General features: G+C 44.2%; 1 protein-coding gene across 1 annotated transcript in view; it reads left to right on the top strand.

Annotated features, from left to right (window-relative positions):
* Window positions 1-603: 603 nt before the first annotated feature.
* Adss (adenylosuccinate synthetase) overlaps window positions 604-24,234 on the top strand; it is a 41,932-nt gene continuing 18,301 nt past the window's right edge. Inside the window, exons 1-7 of the mRNA XM_077637709.1 lie at window positions 604-1,126; window positions 15,432-15,534; window positions 16,410-16,520; window positions 17,133-17,190; window positions 19,082-19,127; window positions 20,881-20,942; window positions 23,393-23,474. Of these exons, the coding sequence (XP_077493835.1) occupies window positions 929-1,126; window positions 15,432-15,534; window positions 16,410-16,520; window positions 17,133-17,190; window positions 19,082-19,127; window positions 20,881-20,942; window positions 23,393-23,474 (660 nt within the window). The 5' untranslated portion in view covers window positions 604-928. The remainder of the gene's footprint in view (window positions 1,127-15,431; window positions 15,535-16,409; window positions 16,521-17,132; window positions 17,191-19,081; window positions 19,128-20,880; window positions 20,943-23,392; window positions 23,475-24,234) is intronic.

Below are 24,234 nucleotides of genomic sequence, written 5' to 3'. Positions count from 1 at the left end.
CACACACGAGAGAGCGAGGGCATAGTGACGGACATAGTGTGCTTTCCTTCCTCCATGGCGAGGGCTAAAGTGAGGGTGAGACAACAGCGCCGCAGTCGCTCTGCTGCTTTTGCGGCCGATAGTACGTCACCACGTCATATTCGCCTACTACAGCTAAACAATATACAATGGAATTTGCTTCTCAAAGGTCGTTTGGTTTCTTCTTTTTTAACAAGTGAACAACGGCTGAGACGGCTCTGACCTCAAAGCTGAGTGTAAGTCACGCCAGGTATGAAGACAAACTACAGCGCAGTTGTATCTGACTACGGTAGAAAACGTGTGGCACCGACAACGGCACACGTCGAGCACATATAAATAGGTGCGCATATGCGTCTTCTATCTCTTGTTGTCCTCTTCGCGCCTTTCATGTCGAAGCAATGTCTATTCTTTATCGCATAGGGGCTTACATGTCTTTGTTATGCGCGCTTAGAGTGTATTCAATCCGTGGTGTCCCGTTTGTCTGTTTCGTGCGTTGGCAGTGAAAGCTGTACCATTGTTAACAAAGCTAACATTCGAAACCCGCGCCTATTTTTCTTGTCACATGGCTTGAGTGATGATTGCGATGCGGTTTCTAGTAGGTTAGCAGGCCAGTGGGAGGAAAAAGTTCGACGTTGGTGTTACACGTTGAATGCGAATATGGGAACAATGTTCAGAATATTTGTTTTAAGCGGAGTTAGTACAGGTGTACAGTAGGCTACCAAAACACTTTCATAGTCGCATCAGACACGGACACGTGACTGCGGACGCTACGAAAATGCGACTCGTGTCCGCTTTTCATCCGGCCAACATCCACGCCACTTGCCATCTTTGCCAGGCGGCTTGTGCGGTGCGGTCGGCTGCTAGCTAGGCCCCATACAAGCAGCGGTGAGCTGCTGCAGTGACGACGGTCATGTCGAATTACATAAACAACTACGGCTGCGCAAACGGCATCAACGGCAACAGCATGATACCTCACAGCATGTCCTGGTCTCCGGCTGAGCCCAAGAGCCGGGCCACCGTCGTCCTAGGCGCACAGTGGGGAGACGAAGGCAAGGGTAAAATCGTCGATCTCCTGGCCAGCGAAACACAGATCGTGTGCCGGTGTCAGGTGAGCTCACATTCACGTCGTGTTTCCCACTTGTCGTAACCACGTTCAGCTGCGCACGTGTCGCGCGGTATGTTTTCGCGATCGTTTAAATGTGCCTGCGGCGTGAATTATTTCACTTTTTTCGTTTTGGGCGCCGAAGCCGCCGGCTCTCGGGAGCTCGTCGCGCGCTTTTCACCGGTGAAGGCAGAAACCAAAGCCACAGTGACAGTCCGTCCGTTTTTGTCAGTCACTGTTTGTGGCCGGACAAAACCTGTCTCATTCTGTGGTTTCTGTACTTTATTCAAGCTTGCTTCGACTAGAATCGAGGGTTGAGGATGTTCGCTTGGCGCGCGTGCCGCCGCGCAACTTGCTGGGAAGCCCTCCCGTTCGGAGGTCGTTTTTTTTTTTTTGGCGCTCGAACTTTACTTGACCGTTAGCGGTTGAGCGTTTCGGTCACAGGTAATCCATGAAATGGCTTGTTAGTCGTTAGTGAAAGGAAACGTGTGTTCCTGCCAATTTTCCTTGCCCAAAATCGCCCGGCGGTCGAGTAAACGGCTGTAGCAGCTCGTGACATCAGGGGGTCTTCACGTGACCTTGATTTCGCTGAGCGCCTGTTTGCTGGCTCGCTCGCGAAGGCGCGATGAGTGCACCGGCTTTCTGTGCTTGGGGCTGTTATCGAGTTTCTGCGGCCGGGTTGCTTGCTCGTCGCTCAAGCCGTTCGTTTTTGCTTCTCTCGAGGCAAAAGCGCGGGAACTTCAGCGTGTCAAGCCGCGGGCATCTAGATAGATGCTCATGCTTTGGACAACATACGGAATGCGCGCAGTGTTCGTTGATAAGGCGGCGACGTTTCTCGTGACTGCGCGATAGGGAAGCGATAGATTGTCGGGCACTATGCGCCACATTTGTGCTCGAAGTAGCTAGGATTTGTTTTTGAAAGTCGCGAGCGGAAGTTTGTCCGTGAAGGACCTTTGCGTGGTTCGAAAGTTGGGGCGTGACAGTTCGCGAACCTTCTTGGAGTGTCTTCGAGGTATTGGCTGGTATTGTTGGTAGGCAGACGTCATTAATGAAGTGTTAAACACGCCTTGTCTGTGGCTTTGTTAACTTGCACCTTAATACCTTTGTGAATTTGCCCCTACGCCTGTGACATATCTGTAGCAATTCTTATGCCCTAGATGCAAGTTACCTGTGTAAGCTTAGAGTTCGTCATTTCCGACGTGTAGTTGTTTGACCTCCAAAGAAGTAAAGTAAAATAGGTGCCAGGAAGAAGCAGATTGAAGCACAAATCTGTAGCATTAGGAAGTATGGTAGCTTGCCAAATACTGGTGAAACATACATGCCATCTACATCCGCCTTCAAATGTCAGCAGTTTGTTAATACAGCAGGTGCTTGGCGTAGAAATTGCATCCGGTTTCTGATACTCGGCATAAATTTTTTTTATTATTGGCACTACAGTTGTGTTGTGAGGATTTTTGGGAAACACTTATATGAACAGGGAGGTTAAAGCCAGGGACACAGGGAACGTCGAAAAGTAATCTATGGTTGTAAAGAGGATGCTGTTGGGTCTGGTCGCCAAAATAATATGGCTAGCCTGGTTATTATTTTCAGTTATTGTGTAGGAGAAAAAATAGTATGTTATACATGTGGAAGGGTGTTATGTTTTGTTGAATCAATTTTTCCAATTTCTTGAAAGTGGTCTTGAAATGTCAGCTACCCGCTGCGGTGGTGTCTGTGTTTGGCCGTGAATCCCGACGGCATTTCGATGGGGGTGAAATTAAGACATGTGTGACCTCTGTGATGTCAGCTCATTTTAAAGAACCCTGGGTGGTCAAGCTCAGTCCGAAGCCCTCCACTATGGAGTCCATCAAAGCTCACCTGTAGCTTCGAAGCATTAAACCCCCGCATATCGCCACAAAATGGGAGGTGATCTCTCTGTAGCATGCACTCACATTACCTCAGCTTACCAAAGTTGTATGTGCGTGTCTCGGACTAATTTCGCTTCACAGGCTGACATTCTCATGCCCATGCAGTGTTACTTTACGAAGGTCAGTCCCTTGGAGCTTGCATACAGTTTCAGGATGTCAAGATCCACATTCCATTAAATGTAGAGCGGTGAACTGCGGCTGACAGGTGGTCAAGTTATGGGCGGTACTGTTATGACAGCACGGCCGAACTGATAGAGCAACGGTCTGTTTCAGGCTAATGCATTGTGATGGGAAATTAAAAAAAAAATAACAGGTAATGTCAAGCGATGGGCGTTATTTTGTGTTTTTGTTATTGTTTCAATCACTTGCCTGACCTTCTGCTGTGTGTACCTTATAAGACCACAAGAAGTAGTACTTGGGTTTGATTCCTTATTAACATAAAAGGAAATGTGAATGTTTTTCTTTTTTCTTTGTCATTAAACTGGAGTTTTTTCCCCGTTAGAGTTTTTCAGTTTCTTCTGCCATTGAAGATGGTCACTGTGCACTACATTTTTGTGTCTGCATAGGGTCATTTCACACCAAACATCCCAGACGTGCTCGACCACGTCCGATTTGTAAAAAAAAATTCATGGAAGCTTATCGCAATGTGTGTAATCTAAGCGTAAAATATTTTTGCTGAAAAAATTAGCGTTGCGACGTGAACGCAATTTGGATGTCTTGAAAAGGCACGAAAGCAGGCACTACTCGATAATTTATAAAAAATCCAAATTTTTTAATGACATTTGCACAGATTCTGGCTTTCAGATCACACATTTTTGTGTAGTATATTTATTTTTTTAGAGAGAAATTAAAACGTGAAAGTTATACTGTTTTGAGATTTAAAAAATATTTCAACTCACTCTCGAGAATTAGGAAATAGCCTTTTTGCTTTTGCTGCCCTAGATGTCTGTTACCTCTAAAAAAATCTTACAGCTAATGAAACTGAATGCATTGAAAAGGAAAAATACTGAAGTTCCAGGAAAATGAATTGAGTTGTTAACATTTCACCGTGAGTTGATCCAAGTAAAAATACAAACGATGGGGAGTTCAGTAGAACAAATTATTGCATTTTATTTCCAAAGTTTTAATCCTGATGACTTTTGCGAAAAGTGAGAAAATTTTTTTTTTTTTTGAAGTGGAATCCTTGCGCCGTAAGTTGCGTCGCCTCTTAAAGCTTCTTCACCGCAGAGCACGGCACCTAGCATGACACGACATACATGGCCAGATAACCACCACTACTGTCTGCCCTCGTTCTCAGTCGTGCATCTTTAGGGCTGGAGCTAAAGCAGGTATCGCATGACATTTGGCCATTGGTATGCGAATATAAGCGAGATCGTTTTTTGAAGTTCGAGCGGACCCGATTTGGCGCCAGGCAGCCGAGAGCTGAAGGGTATTCAATATGCTGTCTCGCGTGGATCATGAGGGCACGACTAGCCGAATAAGATCACGCGTAAGATCCGAATAAGATCACGCAGAGCGCGCGCGTCGGGAGTGCACGTGACAGAGCGAAGTCCGCTCCTATGCTTCAAGTAACGCGAGACACGTTGGCTGCTCGCCCGTAGGTGCCTCCATCTCGAGTGACCGAACATACCGCGGGCATGAACACACTGAGCAACAATCTCACTGGTGCATATGACGCCTCACACTCTCCCCCCCCACCTATGTGGCCTCGGCTGATGTGGGAAAGCCAGCTTAAAGGAGTATAGACACCCAATCTTGGTGGCATGTTTTCTTCTCTAGAATGATGTGGGAGACACTACTACACATGAATCATCATGTGGTGTTCATCTACGACCGCTAAATTAGTTACTATCGAGTTTTTTTTTTGTCATTTTGTTTCGGTTTCAACAGCCGAACGCCGGCTGTGACGTCAGAGTGCTTTTGTGTCATGTGAGGCATGGAAAAACGTCTGTATAATTGCTGCTTCATCGCTTTAATTTACTGAGTGCTGAAGGCAGCCTTCCTCAAGAGCCGGAATGGCAACGAATGTGGAAGCAGCGATTATATTGCAGTTTTTTCATGTTTCACGTGACGTGTAGGCACATGTTGACGTCACAGGCCTTATCCGGCTGTTTAAACCAAAACAGCCTGAGAAAGAAATGCGATTATAAATTATTCAGCAGTCGTAGGAGAATACCAGGTGGTAATTCATGTGTAATAATGCCTTGCGCATCATTACAAACAAGAAAACACGTTTCGAAAAGTTAGGTGTCTATGCTCCTTTAAAAAAATTTTCAGATGCGTTGAGTTAAGATTAATAAATAGAACTGCGATCCTGGGCTTGCATTCAGTGTTAATGGCCATCAATTTTGCAACATAATCTTGCTCCATGCAACAAAAAAGGTGATTAATTAATTTTACATAATTATTTTTAATTGCAATCTGGCACAGACAGAATGCCCGTCTTAATATAAACCTACCCGCACAGACCACCTGCGTTGACGTATCTTTCATGGCTGAAAAAAAAATGTGTCAGTGTTTGGGGGAGGAACAGCTGCCATAGGTCAGTTGACAGAGCATGTTACGCGAGATGCAGATGTGTATGTTTCCAGCGGCATGTGTGTGTTTTTTCTGCTACTTTGTGTTGAATTAATGATCTTTCACTTTAAAAAGATAATTACAACTATTAATGTATGCCAGCAATCAATGATACAAAAAAAAACTATCTTATGCTCTCCTTGGTTTCAGTTTAATCTGCCAAACATTCACTTTCTTGTGTCAAAACGTGCTTTTGGCTGCTCCAGAGTGACTTCAGGCAGTCACATTGCTGTATACAGACTAGCTACTCCGAAGTGACTTCAGTCAATCACAGCACTGTGCACAGACTAGCTGCTTCAAAGTGACTTCAGCCAATCACATTTCTGTATACAAACTAGCTACTCCAAAGTGACTTAAGCCAATCACAGCACTGTGCACAGACTAGCTGCTCCAAAGTGACTTCAGCCAATCACATTGCTGTATACAGACTAGCTACTCCTAAGTGACTTCAGCCAATCACATTACTGTATACAGACTAGCTACTGCAAAGTGACTTCAGCCAATCACATTGCTGTATACAGACTAGCTACTCCAAAAAGTGACTTCAGCCAATCATATTGCTGTATACAGACTGGCTGCTCCAAAGTGACTTCAGCCTATCACATTGCCGTATACAGACTGGCTACTCCAAAGTGACTTCAGCCTGTCACATTGCCGTATACAGACTAGCTACTCCAAAGTGACTTCAGCCAATCACAGCACTGTGCACAGACTAGCTACTCCAAAGTGACTTCAGCGAATCAATCACTGTATGCAGACTGTCCATGAGCATGCGTTTGAAAGTGTTTTTTACGGAATACAGCACTCTAATGAGCAATTGTTTGCATGGTGCACGCCTGTGTCGGGCCAGCAGAGTTAAGGTAGAATTTTGAATTAGGGCTTTACGGGGCATGAATCGAGAGTCACTGAGTCAGAAGAATTGCACCGCTAGCAAAACGTGTTTCAGGGCACCTTTCCAGCAGCTATTAAAGAAATGCAGATCTCTGATGCTACCTGCCTCGTGTTGTGTGCAGTGCACGATGAATCTAGACTTTGGCGACGCTATACAGGGTGTTTTTTCACCTAATACTTTCTGCAGTTTTCAAAAATAGGTTTTTTGAGTTAGAAGAGCTCTTTTTCCAGCATAGCGTTGTCAGCAGTGTAATACGTCAAAAGCAGCTAAGATGTGCTGACTAGCAGGATGATGAACTGATATTCAATAGTTACCTTTTTAACTATTATTGTTAGGCTCCTTAATTATTCATTCTGTTTTAATTAAGATGGTCAAGCAGAAAAATAGTGAAGTGCTACGGATAGTTCAAGTGTAGCAGAAATAAGCCTTCCGCACGGATGGCATCGAATGAAGCTTTTTCTCGGTTTGCTGCGACAGTTTCTAGCTGGTCGGCATTCTTGCACCACATGCGGTTTTGCATCTCTTCCCAGCCAGCTGCGTTTATCAACAAAAACATTGCGTTATCACGGATGCTCTTCCACTCTTGCCGTCCAGATAGGCAACAGCTGTCTGCAAGCATTCAAAGCATTGCTCTCGCAGCCATGCATTTTGCTTATGTCTGCCGTGGGGGAGGGGTGTTTGCCAAGCTCTTTTCTGTTCCCCCACTTGGAACCTTTCCAGAGCAGTGTGGAAACGTCCTGCACGTGTGTCTGGCACAAACGGGGTCGTGGGCTCCGTTTGTTGCATGCTCTGTGCCGTGTCACGGATTTGAGCGCACGCGCTTTGTTGAGCTTTGCATCTGTGCCGTGGGGTTGGGTAATTGTGTCCTTTTGCAGCTTGGTTGGTCAGCTCAATTCGGCCCTTACTGGCACGGAATTTTGGCAATGCAAAGACGTTTGCTCTGGTCGCTGTGTTTTGCAGTTCAACACTTTTGTACTGTTGCTGCTATGTAGCTGGTAGTTAGCACAGTAGTTGAGGTGCAAAATAATATAGTTAAGCCTCATTTATTCCCAGCTTGCAAGAAGCAGTCTCAGAGCAGTCTCAGAGCAGTCTCAGACCTGTCAGAGCATAGTCAACCATAACCACTGCTCTGGAATGCACCTGAAGGTTTAGGTTGTGCAGTGTTGAGAGCAGATCTTCAATCTAAGCTACAGGAAATTTTATCTCTCCGCATCTGATTGCAAGGCAGCCGCACTATTTTACAGAAACTTTTATGCACTACAGAGTGAAAAAGTATAAGGCTGTAAATATATTTTAAGTACTCTATTTCTTTTTAAATCTGGCTGTGCAATAGGAATAGTTATCAGCAGAGTGGTTCTTTTTCTTGATGTTTGCACGACTAATTTAAATTGATTTTACCGTTTCGAACTACCTCAATTCGCATTTAAATTTCATTCATTTTTGAAATTGGAAGGAAAAGCTCAAGGCCGGTGTGTCCTCTTAAAAGGCTTATACTTAGCTTCTGCCGGCCTCCTGCATGACATTTTTCTTAACCATAGATTAATTGTGGATGCAAGTTAAGTTTTGAGAATTAATACTCATGATTTGTAAAACACTGCACCAGGACTTCAGCCGCGCCAAAAGTCTGGTTACCTCAGTCTTGCCCAAGTTTCTCCTGCCTCATTATCTGACTCTAGTGCTTTTAATTTATTTGCTCAGTGCATCGCATGAAACTGCATGCTGCAGTCCTGGTATAGTGCTCGCAATGAACTGCATTGGTCATCCTGTCCTCGCTAGCGAAAAGTACAATATGATTTGGTAAGAATTGTACATTTCTCGCTTCACCTTTGTCTGGAACTTTCTGCTGAGTACATAACCATCCTTTGCTTACCTCATCTCTTAAAGAATAATTATTATTCACAATTATTTTTATTGCTGTGTGCAGGGCATTTGAGCTTGACGCAAGGAAATGTGTTTTTGTCATTCAGCGATTAACTGTTTGCCAAACAGTTAACTGCCTCCTTGGGACCTTAGTGCTTTTGCAGCAACGTCAGAATGGTGCATTGACGTGCGACCTGTTGTTGCGGGTGACAGGCGTCCATTGTCTGTCTATTGTTAAGCACAGTGCATTCCTGACCTGTCAGATTTGGTGACTTGAAAAATTTTGCACATAGTTGCTGTTGAGCGTTTCTCTTTATCGGGTATTCTTTTCTATTTTTGAGCTGATGCCCGACGGTTGCTTTGGTCTGGTCTAGTTTGTTCATTTTTGCTTTCCAAGGCTGCTTTGTGAGGAATGATGAATTAGTTGGATGTTGTTTACTGTACGTGCTTCTGATTTTCCCGCAATTTTTTTTTGCAAAAGTTCATTTCCTCTTAGGATTTATGCTTTGAGGCCCTTTCTTGAAAACACTTGAAATAGGAATTGCCTTACTTTTGGTGGAGCCTTTTGTTAATGCGTCTCATTTGAAACGTGCTGCTGCTTGCGGCTGGTTGTGTGAGGAGGTCCTTCTAGCTTTGCTTATGTCACAGGAACGTTTCATCTGCTGAGTTCTTGCGAGGGCTCCTCTGAATGTATGCTCCGAATGCCTTCAAACGTGCAATCACCAATGCAGTCTCAGTTGTGAAGTGTCCAGTGACGCAGTTAGGGGATTCCCGGCCAGATTGCAGTGGCTGCAACCGCTTTGTTATCAGGCAGTGTTACAACTCATTGTTACTGCCTCTTGCATTATCGTCCGAGTGCCCTGCTCTCGAGACCAGACAATGGAAAACCATTTGTGTTGTGTAGTGATGCTTGTATCAGAAGATCACCTGTCCAGATGGCACGTGCCAAGAAACTGTCGTATTTGTGAGATTGCAGTCGGGGTCTGAGTCTTTTGCAACCATCTGGACATCGTAAACAGGATGTGGTATTCTTGCCTAGTTAACTTGGTCGTTGTTTGTTGGAGAGCTTCTCTTGTGAAGGCCTAGCAGATGTTCTGTGGTAAAAAGATTGGTCCTGTTTATTTATAGTGCATTAATAAGAGGTCCTGCTGAGAATTATAATCTTAATAATCTCCATAACGTCGCACTTTCTTTGACAAATCTGACATTAGATGTCATGTGGCTTTCTTGTTCCTGATGATAACATTAATGTCTTTGCTGGTATGATTATTATTAAAGTCATAAATTGTTGGTTTGCTTGCAGTTAATGCATTCATTCAAGATAGAAGTTTCAAATCATTCGGTCATTGTTGACAACAGGCATTAATTAAAATTGGTTGTAAGGCAGGTGAAGGCACAGTAACTCTGTCACTTTCTTGGTAGACGTCTCAACCACGTCACGGGGGAAGGGATGAAGCAGCGAGTGAAAGAAGGAAGGGAGAGAGAGACGCCATGTTGGAGGGCTCTATATTAATTTTTACTACTTGGGATACCTCAACGTGCTCCGACATCGGGCAGCACACAGGGGTGTTTTACATTTTGCCTTTCTACAAACAAAACCCCGGCGGCCAAGATTTGATCCCACGTTCTTATGCTCGGCAACTGAATGCTGCAACCATTAAGGCACTGTGGTAGGATCAATATATATCGCACACTCATTAAAGCTATGAGAATGGCGGATTCTCTGCCTTCCGATCCCCCCCTCTGTTTTGTGAGGAAGGTATGTTTACCATTAGTGCATGAGTAAGGTGTGGCGACTATATATTAGGTGCTGCCCAAAGACAGCTGCTCTAAAGTGCTCAGCCACAAGTTCCTATTAAACTTCAAACCTTCTCTATTAAGAGGAAGCAAAGAAGGTTTTTCTTGATTGATTTTGGGCACTTATGCACTGTATGTGCACTTAACTATGAGGTGCTTTATATAAGTGGCACATAACTACAGTGATCCATAGAGCTTTTCAAACTACCTTTTTTTATTTCTACCTTCAAGATTACAGGAAGTATCAGAGAGGGGATGGCCATAATAGGTCGCAGTACATAATAGCTCCAAGTTTGATCTCACAGGTGGACAGCTGAATATAAATAGTTCAAATTTCATTAAGTATTTCAAAAGGGCATTAACTTATCAATTTTTCTTTCATGTTGGAATACTTGTGCTTACACATGCCGAAGTATACACATTAATGTGTCTTATCTCCTGCAGAAAAGTAGAAATGTTAAGCGTGTGCATGTGCAGTAATGTGTGACAACGTGCATTTAGTAGCCGTTGGCCCCTCGATGTCCTGTATCCTTTGACGTGTACCAGGATCAGTTCCTTGAACTCTTTAAGAGGGGGAAAAAACTTGAACTTTCCCGTGATGTGCGTTTCTTTTTCCTTCATCTTGTTAGCTTCCTGGAGGTTTACTCAGAACTAACGTCGCATCAGAAGTGTGGGTGCCAACTGATTGCTCTGCACTGGAGAGCTCTTAGCGCATGATAAGGATGAGGGGGAAAAACTGCTTTGGCGTGTTTTATCTCAAGTGCTTGACAAGAAATGTAACCTCTGATGTATTGCACCATTTCAGTTGACTTTGTGACAGTACATCATGCTAGGAAACAGCTTCTCTGTTTTGTGTGCGACGCAGAATGAGATATCCTGGAACGCTGATGAGACACGATAAAGCAAAACTGCGCAGAAATGCGGCGTTATGGCTGTACCAGAATTCATGTCAAAGTGAGGAATTTGTTGCTTTGTGTTTGGTATTGCAAGCTTTAAGTGTAGGTATTGTGGGCGTTAACGGCAAATGGGAAGTTCTGTTGGTAAGGAAGGTTTAGCTTTCGCGACGTGTTGGCTTGTGCTAGTTATGTGCCCCGTCTCAAAGCATCTTTACAATGATGAGTTCATTCTTGTCCATTGAGGCTGCGAATCATTATAACGGGCTTACTGAGTAACTTAATCGTTTATGCAATCAGGGTCTTTTTGTCTTTCCTTGGTACCAGGAAAATGCCGGTGCTCCAAAGTAAAAGCTGCTTTTCTTTAGTGGCATTGAAACGTTTTTAAATAGGTGTCTGAAAACGTTGCTGGTTCAGAATTAAATAGGTTTTTTTTTCATATCCATCTGAATTAGCTTATCTATGCATGCATTCTTTCTTGCAAATCAAGGCTTGAACCGTCCAAGTGGTACTCTATATTTTTTTTAAAGAATTTGTAGACGAAAATGCAAGCTTGCTCATCTTTGTGCATTCAGAAGTGACAACACAGTCGCCTGTTTCTCTACATATTTGCCTATTTCTCTACATAACATTTCTCGGTCCTTTCGCTTGCTCAGCTGTTTAATGTTTTCCTACAAGGTAAAGTTAACGAACTAGGTTCGTGGACAAAAAGAACTAATTAGATGGAAGAAGTTTTACTTTTTCCGAGCGTGTGTGTGTGTGTCCTTGTGTGCCTGAGCGAATTAAACAAAAACTTGACACAAAATTCTCTCCCCGGCAAGTTACAGAGCTCTGGCCGGTGGCCTGCCCCGATTTCGTGACACACCCTGCTACTACATTCACCGTATCGTGGGTCGGCACACACACACACGTCTGGCCCTGGCGTCCCAGGGGTTTATTCTCGTCTCGAGGGAGGGGGGTGATTCAAGATGTGCTGGGGTTGGCGGGAAGAGAACGGGGAGTGGGTGTGTGCGTACGATCTCCTGCCGCTCATTGTGCCCCCAACTCCTCGCCATTCCCGCTTTCTATTCCAAGACTCCCAGTGTCCTTTATTGTTTCTGGCCGTGTTTGTTTTTGTCTTTTATGTTGTCTTTTTCCTTCTTCTGTACATTGGTTCTGTTTGTTTGTGCCGCACTGCTGCAAGGTGCCGCGACCTTAGGGACTGTCGGCCTTTCATGGTCATGGTAAGCAACAGAGGAAAATGGTCAACTTGATTAATCCAGTGAAGTGATCAACTCGTTTTTTTAGTGTTAGCTGTTATAGTTAGACATCCGCCGCTTCTGAGATCTTGTGGTCATGGTCTGCATGAAACGATGTCTAAGTTTGTAGCATTGGTCCGTGCTACAACTTGTGTCACATTACATTAACCCTTTGAGTGCCAGGTATTTCGGGAGAACTTGCACTCTGTGTGCCAATTTTTTTTTTCTCCCTGTTTTCAAATATGCATTTCGTGCTAGATGTACAACACGAGGATTTATAGGAAATGGTGGATAATGTTGGACACATTTTTGACCATAGCACTGTATTTGTTCCAAGAAAACATACACCGATAAACGAGAAATGTAATATTTGGTTTTTGAAGGATATGTCGACACATTTTTAGATTTACATTTGCAAGTTGTGAGCAATAAGGAGTCGCCATTGCGTGGGTTGGAACAGTTTGCTAGTGTGTTGTTCAAAATGGGGTACGACGTGTAGTGATATGTTGTAAGTCAGGCACGGACAGAGGACGGTGAACTACACCGCAGAAAATACAACAGCCGAACCTGCCCTCTTTTCAGCTGTGAAGTTACGTGTCAACTTGATTTTTAACAAATGGTCAGTAGATGGCAGGGCAAATCAAATATCTTTTTTCGAACCCGAGTAAACCCTGGAGTTGTAAGGAGTGAGTGCAAGATGCAACACAAGTATTCTCGAGCATTGCAAAGGGGTCTTGCATAGGGTTTACACCCCTTCAACTTATGAGTTGAGTGCGATTTTATTTGTGCATTTATAAGTTTCATGCACGGAGCAAAATGGTGCAGGAAGATCAAATGTCGCTCGAAGTGCAAATATTACGACTGAAATGTAACCACACCTTTCATTGCTGCCTTGACAACCTGGACCACATTTCCATCTGAGTTGTTCAGTGATGCATTGAACTGATAACACTTCTCGTTCGTTTGTGACCCAGTTAGTACATTGTTTAGCTGTGCAGGTTGTCAGTTCAGTATTGTGCATTTTATAAATGGCAATTTCGAGGAGGAAAATTAATCATTCTTAAAATGTGCATTCTAGGTTGATTAACAGGGCTCAAAGTCATGTTTGTAGCTGCTTTATTGAAGATTTGTTGGTGCTACGCTAATGTAAGTAGCAAGCTGCTAGAAAAAACTTGTGTAGAACACCTGGTTGGTAGGTAGGAAGTGCTGGTGGAAGTGTGGTTAACTACTGTCTTTAACGCATAGTGGACGCATCTCTACCAAATTTTCGTTAGTAAAAATTGGTTGCTTGGCCCTTTATGGCTACGCTGATGTTTGTGCAGCAGCCAGACGCATTCGTTTTTGAGCAAATTGGAGGATATGAGAATGAAACATCTTGTTTTCCCGCTACTGGACTCAATCTCATGATGTCAGTATAAAAAAAAAGGACTCTGTGCTCACCTCTTGGAAATGAATTGCGAAGTAAATTGTGGCACAGCCTTGCCTCAATGATATGCTTCCGAAATAAAGTTTCCGGCCATGGTTGTCTCATTTCACTGGAAGCTGAATGCTAGAGACCCACATACTGTGCAATGTCAGTGCACGTTTAAGAACTCCAGGTGGTTGAAATTATCCGCAGACCTCCTCAATGTCGTCCCTCATAGCCTGAGTCACTTTGGAGATTTAAACCACATAAACCTACCTGTGACAACGGCGAGCGACTGTTATGCCTGTATTTCATTCTTTGGCGTTCCTTAGCTTAGAAAAGCTCCGTTTTCAGTGAAAGTAGTCTCTATATCATTGGAATCCAGTGATCTGACCATTCAGGCCAACCTCAACTTGACCTCAGTGTTCCTAAAGAGAGAATGGCTAGTGTGCAACTCGTTAGGAAGTGTAGTCTCTGGAGTTCCGGGATGAGAGGGCTGCAGAGGATTGCATCCATGCCTGAAATTTGGGGGAGAAGAGACCTGGTTTCAAAAAAAAAAAGGCTTAGTTTCTATGCTGCATATCTGAACCGCCCCTTTTCGGTCAGCATATGCCTGCCTGACAGGATGTTTTTGCCGATAAGGCAGCACAAAGCTCGGGCACTTTCTGGTCCTTTCCGTTTCTCTCCGTGCATTGTAAGCTTCAGGCGTGTCTCCTTACAGCTGCTGCCTGTTGTTGGTAGGTTGTTGTCTTTCAAAGATTGCTGCCTCCGCAAGTTTGTTGGCTCCGGCGCAACTTTGTCAAGCAAAAACTTGGCACGCTTCTCAGAGCCTGGCTGTGGGGCACCTGTCAATGGCCATTTGTTTAGTCTTGTTTGTTTCTTGTTTTTATTTTTCGGCATGCGATGCCTTGCCAGGTGATTCAAGACGGGAAGGTTCTTGCATCACTTGTTTATGCAATGTGTTGTATTGACAGCTGGCAGCTTTGCCTTTGGGGGCTCTCTTGAGTGGGCCGTGTCATAGAGGCTGTTGGCATGATGGTCATGTGACCCCTTTCTGTGATGACATCCTCAGGTTAAAGTGCATCTTAGCTTGACAGGGGGACACTTCTGTAGTGTCTAGAAGGTCACTCGGCTTTAAACATCTTTTGCCTTGGAAAATTAAACCAAGACCTTGGAAAATTGTGAGATTTGAGTGAACCAGTGCCGATGTCTTCATGTTGTGGATAGCAGTTTACTAACATTCTTCAAGTTTAAAGCATTTACTAGCAGTTCTTGGCTGTCGGGCTTAGTCTCGAAGACTAATTAAAAGGCCTTAAATTAAACTAAGGGCAGTGCATTAAGCTGCACAAAAAAGGCGGCATCAGGAGAATGTAAGAGCAGTGTGGATTGTGGAGTGAATTTTAGGATATCGTAGCAGAAATGGGGTGGATGAAACTGACCTGGCCAAAGGGTTAACATAGGGAACAGGGAATATAATATTTTTTAGGTTAACAGACTAGATTCTGTGGGAATGGAATTGCATTCATGGGCAGCAAAAAGTCGAGGCGAATGCTCGAGATCGAGAACGCTCGAGAAATATTGCCGTGAGGGTCATGGGAAATTAGCAATTCTTAAGGGCATTTCACGCACTTGGAACAGCAGACAAGAGTTGTGTGTTTGGTAAAGCAAGGGAGCACAGGGTTGCTGGCAAGATTTTGTCGGCAGTGTGGTCTCATTTTCTTTATTTGTCGTTATCTCTGCAGGGTGGCAACAATGCGGGGCACACGGTTGTCGTGGAGAGCGTCTGCTATGACTTCCACCTGTTACCGAGTGGCCTGACCAACACCAAGTGCACGGGTGTCGTCGGTGAGTTATCGTGTTCAATCGCCGCACCTCAGTGTCATCTTGTGCCGCAAACAGTTAAGCCTGTGGAAAGATGCGGGAGGCTTGTCTCCCATTGGAAGCTGCACTTGCCGTTGAAAACCAGTTTCAAGCTAACCAGAGACCTGGTTGAGAGTTTACATAGTTGAACTCACTTATAACAGACAAGTACTGGAGAGGAGTTTTTGTCTGTTATATGAGAGGTCTCTTATAGTTTCCATTACTTACCGATCTCTCGCAGTGTTTATGTTGTCGCCCAGTGACTAGGACTTTCACAGTAGCCTGTTACAGAAGCTCATTAGCAGAAGAGGCAGCTGTTCACTTTTGTTTGATTGGCAGTGGGGAAGATAGGGCGGCCAACAAAGTGAATGACAAGTGTTACTTTCCGATTGTCTGTTACCTCCTTGTTTCTTATAACGGGGCTCAACTGTATATACCCGATGTTCTCCTTTTTGCTTAGTGTGGAATGCATTTAGCTCCTATTGTTGTCATTCACTTTCAAAACTGATTTGAAACTTCACATCAAAACTTCTCAAAGCCTACGCCGTCATGAAGTCTAGCCTCAAAGCAGCATCGAGTCAATTCAGTCGCACACTTGACATGGCGGAATAGCTAGCATGTAAACATTGATAAACATTGATGTGTGCTTTCATCTAGGGACTGAATGACACACACAGCTTCAGCATGTGCCTGGGTATACTGCACTGTTCCGAGCTGCCGGCTTGGCTTGTGTGCTGGTTCTGTGATTAATTTTTTTTACTTCTAGTTAAAGAAAAAGGATATTTGCAAAAATTGCTGGTTTCTCGTTGCATGCCGACGGCTGTGCGTTTTGTGAAAATGCCACTGTGCTTGAAATGCAGGCAATGGCGTGGTCATCAATGTTCCGCAGCTCTTCGACGAGATCAAGGCCAATGAGGAGAAAGGTCTCCAGATCTCATCACGGCTACTTATCTCGGACCGGTCTCACATAGGTTTGTGGAGCTTTTGCCTCTGCTTCTTCTACAACATCAAGCCTTTGACTCCCGGTTAGGTGCATGTGAACACTGAAAGAAGTGGCTTTAGCTCAGTGCAGTTCTAGACTTGCTTTAGCAAAGCAAGAGAAGAGCGGTGTTCAAAGAATATTAGTGAAACTACAGCAGTTGTGATATTGTGATCTTGATAGTGATAAATCATGACGCAACAAACGTTAGGAACGTGTGATTTTGTGGCATTTTATGCATGTACTCAAGCACGGGCTCATGTCATGGATGAGTCAACAACACAATCAGAACTTGCTAATCACACCCTCATGTGATTGATTGTTTTTGAGCACTTGTTTTTTTTGGGGGGAAGGGGGGAAACAGTATATCTGTCTATTTCACAAGTAATGCAGAAGTCGTGCTTCCGTTGATGTGATAAATGGTGGGAGTCGTAACTGGAAGAGAGGGAATACACTAAGCTTAGAGCAAATAGTAATCATGTTGGGAAATATTTGTGCCCGCAGATATGCAATTTATTCGCTCATGTTGGGCTGTATAAGGAAAATGATACTGCCTGGTAATAAAGCTGACTTCCATTTGCTGAGAATTTTTTTCGTTGCACAGTTTTTGACTTCCACCAAGCTGTGGATGGCCTTCAAGAAATTGAAAAGGGCTCCAAGAGGTAAGGTTTTTGTACGAGGTTTATTTTCATAGGCTCTATCACTCTTTTAAAGGTATGCTGTCTGATGTGTATGAAGGCTGACTTCACTTATCTTCTAACTTAACAAGTTAGGATCTTTGCCATGTGCAGCCTTGAAGAGTCAAGTGCTTTCTTGGTTTCATTTCTGGTTTAATGACACTTTCTTCTGGTTGCTACAGTCATAATTGTCTTTGTGTTAGAGCTGAACTTGGTAAGATACATCGTAAGGTTTGTCTTGCAGTGTAAACTTTTCATGCTTCTGGCCTATCTGGTGCAAAACGGAATGCCTCTTTTTACAAGCCTAATACTTGCCGTTAGAATGTCGGTGATACGAATCTCATGGGGTCGCGGAAACATACATATGATCCAAAATGAACAAAATACTTATGCAGAAGCATGGGAAATACGTTCACACAGATCTGTTTGCAGCTAACGGTTTATCTTATCTTCACTATTCGCAGTGCACAGAGTGTGACTGGCGATCGCGATGTCTGCGATATGTGCACTGTGTGCTGCTGCTCGCAGTGTGTGGTGCACAACTAATGATTGCGCTGTCGTTGATGTACGGGGAGTGCTTAGTGTTCGAAGGTGCAGTCACGGCTCGCACGTTCTTATCACCTGTGGTGTAGCATGACAGCGTTCGGAACATCCCGAATTGCACACTGTACACGGTGCACTTTGTCCGTACGGAATTTTACGAATTCATATCATCCCAAAAATTCTATCAACAGTGTTCGTATCATCGCGATTCTGCTGCCTTATTTCCGAGTAATGCATGAAAATTTATTGCGGTGAACAGTTTTGCACAGTCGCTGTAGAGATCGACCTTGAATACAGGACACAGGAAAGTGAGAGTCAGATCTATGTATTTGGCTGTGTCTACTTGTTAGTAGCTGTTTTTCAAGCTAGTAGCTCGGAGAGACTGCGTTAGAGACACTGTGGAGTTGTTTTGTCATTGGTGCTCTTTTGTGTGGATGGCAGATGACAGGAGGTGTACAGTAAAACCTCGTTGATTCAGACTTAAGGGAGTGGAAAAGATGTCCAAATTATTGAATGCCCCCACCCCCCCTTTTTGGTGGCTTATCCAAACTAACCAATGTGAGCCCCGTGGCATCTGAATAAACAAGCTTCTGACACCATAGACTTGCATTGGTGTTTTGTCAGGACTCCGGCGGCAGTCCGAATTTACGAATTAACGGGGACCAAGTTAACGAGGTTTTACCATAAATAAGGTACCAAACAAACTGTTGAACTAAAAAAGATAACGCAAATCAGCATGCAAACAGTGTATCAGCATTGAGTGAAGACACAGGGGTTGCAGTTTTACTGTGATAGCTGTTAAGTGCCCATCCCTGGCTTTCTTGTCGCCGCCGTCGGCGTAACTGTTCGGTGCGTTTAGCACCTACTGGTTGCGCTGGTCAACCTGGGTCGCATAAGCCTACGGGTGGCTCTGTTTGCAACAGCCGCCTGCCAGTGCAGGGGTGCACCACTTGACCACTACAGTAGTGCGCCAGGAATATGTCCCCAAAACTAAACGCCTAAACAGCTATCGCTGAACATCACGTTACACAGCTGTAAACCGTCCTGTGAGTTTTTTTTTACTTAAAACTTTCTCAGGGCTCCTACCCTCTACATGGCCCTATTGGGGATGCACTTCTTAAGTGATTATGAAGGAAGCCTGATAGTTCTTCCATTATTTTTGGCATAAAGCTTTTGTAATAAATTGTGAATGTTAATAAGACTATTAACAGTAATAAAGAGTGAAGGAGACTTGTTACATGAAGTGCCCGTATGTTCACTGGGCCTCTTTGAAAGGTTGAATGTGAACTTTGCCATAGTTTTTCTGACTTCCGTGCTGTCAACTTTGTTGCAGCCTTGGTACCACAAAAAAGGGCATCGGTCCCACCTATGCATGCAAGGTAAGTAGAAGCTTTTGTTCTGATCAGCACCTGGTGTTGCTGCATCTATTAATGGTTCTAAAGCAGCCCTTGATAATTCTGATTGATTGATGGACTAGGTGCAAGACATTGAGTATACTCATTCAGACCTGTCAATTTGAACACCATTAGCTGCACGCTTCAAGAATGCACCTGCTATTTTTTGTTAAAATATGTATAAATCTTTGCCAACATTAGGTCTTGTGCAACAAATACATTGGTGGAAACAAGTGCGCTGATTATTCGCTCATTATTGGAACTGTGTATTGTTGCCTTGTTCATACATTTGTAGCACATTTCATAGCCTAATGCTCACTGATTAAGAGGGCTTAGGATTTGTGAAGCAGTTTTAACGTTATTGAATGACATGTTGCCCAGCTTCCATTTTTGTCATTTGTTGGTGACAAAAATGGCATGGCGAGAAAGAAAGAGCAAAATTTAGTGTACCGTATTTACTCGCGTAATTCGTGCTCGTGCATAATTTGCGCACCCTCAACTTTTTACCTTTATTTTTGAAAATAAAAATAAAAAATTTAGCTCGCGTATTTTGCGCTTTCTGCGGTGCCAGGCCACCAGCATGTACGCGGGTGTGCGCAAGGTAGGCTTAGGAAGATCGACGCGGTCGCGTCGCTTGGTGCAGTTGCGAAAGGTGCGAGTGGCGAGGGCTTGAATTGTCGCCGTTTACCTTGCTCGCTCGCGCTAGCAGTCATTTTCCCAGGTGAACAATTGCGCGCGTCCGGCGGAAACTGCCAAACCGTTTGTTGTTCGCTTTGCCGCTAGTCAGCCGGGCCGCACGCGAGGGGGCCGTTTTATTTTATTGCCTGTTGTCTCCTTTGCTTCCCACTGCTGGCTTTGTGATTGTATCGCTGCACATTTATTGCTTTGAGCTGCTCACGTGCCATCATACCATCCCACTGGGAACTACGTAACGCAAGGCGGGGTGGGAGGGTGTATTTGTCATAAGTTTGTAGCCTCTTTTTTTGTTTTTTGGCCAGTGAGGTGTGCGAAATTTGTGCACTCCCAGTTTGAAGCCTTAATTTAAAGAAAATGCTCAAACTACACGAGTAAATTTGTTATTTGGTTGTGTTTGCTGGAATTAGATTGACTAATTGACAAGCCAACCTAACATTTTTTTTTTTTTTTTCGGACTGGGTGCTTCGTGGCTACTCTTTAGTATAGTGGATTGCATTATTTATCAGTCAATTGGAGATTTATTTAAAGATCTAGCTTTTTGGTAATATGAACCTGAGCTGCCATGCAATTTTTGACTAGAGGCAAAAGGAAGTGTTGCTTTGGGGTGTCTTCTGGGCTTTCCAGTGGACGATGCAGATTTGTCTGATATATTTCAGTTTAAGTGATGCACAACAAAACACACTGTTGACTTTTTTTCTGTCTGTGACGTCAAACCTTCCTCATTAAACCTGACAGTTTGGACTGCTTTTTAATCTTAGGGCAGTGTATGCTTGTTCAGCCAGTAGTTTTCAGAATACTTAGCTTGTTTGAAATATATTTCAGTTACTTTACATTTCCTGAGGATATTTGAGCATTGTGCAATGTACCTAGTTAGTATGCACTACAAAAGTACTTGGCTTGACCTTGTTTTATATGAAAATTTCACCTGACCAGGGTCTGCTAACAGCATTTGCTTATATAAGAGGCTGTATGCAGTTATTTACTTATTTTTCTGGTTCTTTTTTGCTATTTGTCTAATGCACCGTGTGTGTGGTCAATGCAGGCTTCGAGGACAGGCCTAAGGATGGCGGATCTGGTTGGCGACTTTGCGGTTTTTGAGCAGAGGCAAGTCTATCCGTCTTTGAGCTTGTTATTTTTGTCTCATCTTTTCATTCGACGTCATCCACGAAACCTCTGCTAGATTTTGAATCAAAACTCAATTAGAACCCCACTTTTCTGTTCATGGGTGCTACATTTTCATGAGCCTCTTCTGCTCTGGCTCCCATAAAAACCCATGCAGTAAAAGCTTGACTGTTACATAGCAACTGTGGCAGCGTTCTCGCAGGGCGTATACATTTTCTCCTCATGCTGTAGTGCTTCACCGACGACGACACACAGGCCATAGCGGTGCTGCACTTCGTCCGCGCTTTCTTGCACCCATTTTCGGCAGTTTCTCGTGTGCTGCAGCCATGCCTGCAACATGTAAGCTTACGGGCGGCTTGAATTTTGTTGAGGTTGTTGGTGCACTTTCTATCGCTGCAGCGACGTGAGCACGAACAACCGAAGGCGTGAAAACAAAACTATGCATCAATAGACTGCGCGTGCAACACTGTACAGGGTGTGGTTGTGCGCATTGGCGCTAAGGCTTCTGTTTGTGTCATCCTCTTCTCATCATCTGCAGCTTTTAATTGAAAGGAGAGTTTGTAGGTTCCATTAGGGGAATCGTGTGTGCTTAAAGTGGCCGCCATGACAGCAGCGCACATGGACGCTCGTACGCCAACTTCGCGCGTTTCGCGCACCTTTTTTCTCCTGCCTTCCACTAACACCTGCTCAGGCGGGTTGAGAGGAGTCGAAGGCCGTTTATGGTGTTCTGCGTATGGATCACGATCACGAGAGCTACAAATCCTTGCAGATTTCAGAGAAGCGTGTTGAGCACGCAGGAAACAAAAACAGCTGCAGAGAACGATGTAAAATTTTTTCACGCACTGTGTTCGGCTCCCACATTTCCCAGCTGCTACGCGTTTTTTTACCGCTCTTGGGAAAACCTGAAGAGATTCCACTGTACTATTGTCCCATGCTTTTGCAAGGTAGCATTCCATTGGTTGATGCCTTTGTGGCCCTTAGGCTGGGACTGGACCTGACAGAAGACATTATACTCTTCAGACCCGATAAGCAGGGAATTGGCTCCTTTTAACTATATGAGGACGAGTGTGCGGATGCATTGTGTATTGTCTGTCTGGCTGCACGCGCAGGCTTGGCGATAAGGCTTGACGCGTGTCTGTCGCGCGCCCTGCTAGTGTTTCGCAACAGAAGGCACACACTTGCTTATCTCATGTGTGCGCTGGTTATCTCGTCGCAATTGCAGTGGCAAGCTTGCCGAGGGACGTTGTCGGAGCTTCTCTGTCGGTGTCGACAGAGCAATAGCGGCCACGGTGCGCAGTTTGTTTTTATGGACGTTAATGAGGGCAGAGAGTCGTGTGGCTTTGCTGTGCACTCACAGCATTGCAGAGGAGCATTGCAGGGAATTAGTTCGTTTATTGCCACTTTGGCCCGCATCTGCGGGTCTGTCATTTTGGAGATGGAACTTTTAGTAGGCGAGACCCGTTCTGCAAGTTTGTGCTTCTGCTGGGAAGCTTGATATTTATGGTGCTTTGTTTATTATCACGGGAGATGGTTGATCCGGTTCTTCACGCAGCCATGACCACTAGTAAGGGAAGAATTTTTATACTGGCTGCCATGCATTGACCTTGTCAAGGTCATGTCGGTAGACTGCACTAGCATCATGGTTGCACAATGTGGAGTGTGCAGTTGGGCCATTTTTCTAATCTGACATATAAAAACTTGGCTGCCACCCTAGTGCGTGCGCCAGGAATGTCGGGAGTATAAAAGAGCTGGCAAGGGTGAGGAGCTCTGCCCGTCACTGAGTTGCATTGAGAAACTTGCGTGACCATGTTCTGCAGGTGTTGAAACCGGGCGACTGAAATTGCGGCTACCGCGAATTCCAATGAAGTCCTGTTTTAGGAGGATTTAATTGCTAAACGTCAGCCGCAGTTTTATTGTGTCTAATGGCAGCGGCCTTAATGTGCTGCATGAGATTGAACAGCTTTTCGCATTTGCTTTTCCGTTTTGTTTCCATTTCTTGTAATTTTGATACCCATGTAATTTGAACTTTTTGTGCAATCTGACGGGCAGGTTTAACAGTATACTTAGAAGTACGCTGCAGCTTATGCTCACGAAAAGTGGTCTTGTCTTCATAGATTCCAAGTATATTGTGTTACACGCTGCATGCAAATAAAGTGGTCAACATATTCAAAGAACGTCAGTGAGTAATTACTTAACTATAAAGCATACAGTAACAGAAAACGAGCATTTGCACACAAGCCTTGTCTTTACCGTGCAAAGCTGCCTACAGTCATTTTGTCCAGGCTGTGTGCTTCTAGATTGTTGTCATTGCCTGTTCACAACTTTGACTGGTTGTTAAGATTAGGAATTAGGAGTATCCTTAGTGACTTCTGCGCTCCATGGGCCCAACTTTTCAGAGTGGAATGTTTGTCTGCCTACCCTCCCCCTTTCAGATTCCGAAGTCTAGTGTCCACTTACCATCGGCTATTTCCAGGCCTGGAGGTCGACCTAGATGCGGAGCTTGCCAAGTACAGGGTATGTATGTATTCACACCTTCTGGCAATTTTGTAGCACCAGCATAATATAAGGACTTGATTTTGTTTCACGTTGTAATGTGTTGGATATAACGTACCATTCAGACTCTGAAAATGTGAGTAGTTTTCATTTCTGCTTGCAGAAGTATATCATTTCCTTTCATTATTGTGTGGGTGGCCTTCAACATACGTATCAAACCAAGGGTTAAATATCAGTTTTCGGGGATGCAGGAGGCCTTAAGTACTAACCCTAATCACTGAACAGCTGGAAATGTCGACGGGCTTACTGCTGCATTGGCAAATGATAGAATAGTTTTAAATCTTTCTCTAATGCTTTGTAGATTCCTGAGTATATGTGTTGCAAAGTCTTATCGTGCAACACATCGAGCAAATGTTCATAATTTATTAACTTTACTTGCACAATAATCATCTTTCTTTATCCATCTATATCTTTTTACCATTCTGCAATGTATTGACCCCTTGTGCGGAATGTTTTGATGTTCATAACTTTTGTGCAGTGCTTTTGCTGCCTGGTTATCACAGTTCTAAAATGGCTGGGGCAGGCATTTACTTTCTAAAGAAAAGGCCCTCCAAAAACCCCTCTCACATGGCAGTCCTCAAAGGCCTTTACAGCAAAGGGCCTCTTTTCACAAAGAGCAAAGTCTGAAAGGAGCGCAGCGGCACTGCTACGCAGTTCAGCTCAGAGATGGAACAGTCGTTGAACTTCGTACTTTGATCACCCCTAGCATTGTATAAAGAGG

Source organism: Amblyomma americanum, chromosome 9, assembly GCF_052857255.1.
Source record: "Amblyomma americanum isolate KBUSLIRL-KWMA chromosome 9, ASM5285725v1, whole genome shotgun sequence".
In the NCBI taxonomy this organism is placed as follows: Eukaryota; Metazoa; Arthropoda; class Arachnida; order Ixodida; family Ixodidae; genus Amblyomma; species Amblyomma americanum.
Note: the sequence above shows the minus strand (reverse complement) of the source record. Positions and strands in the feature narration are given on the sequence as shown.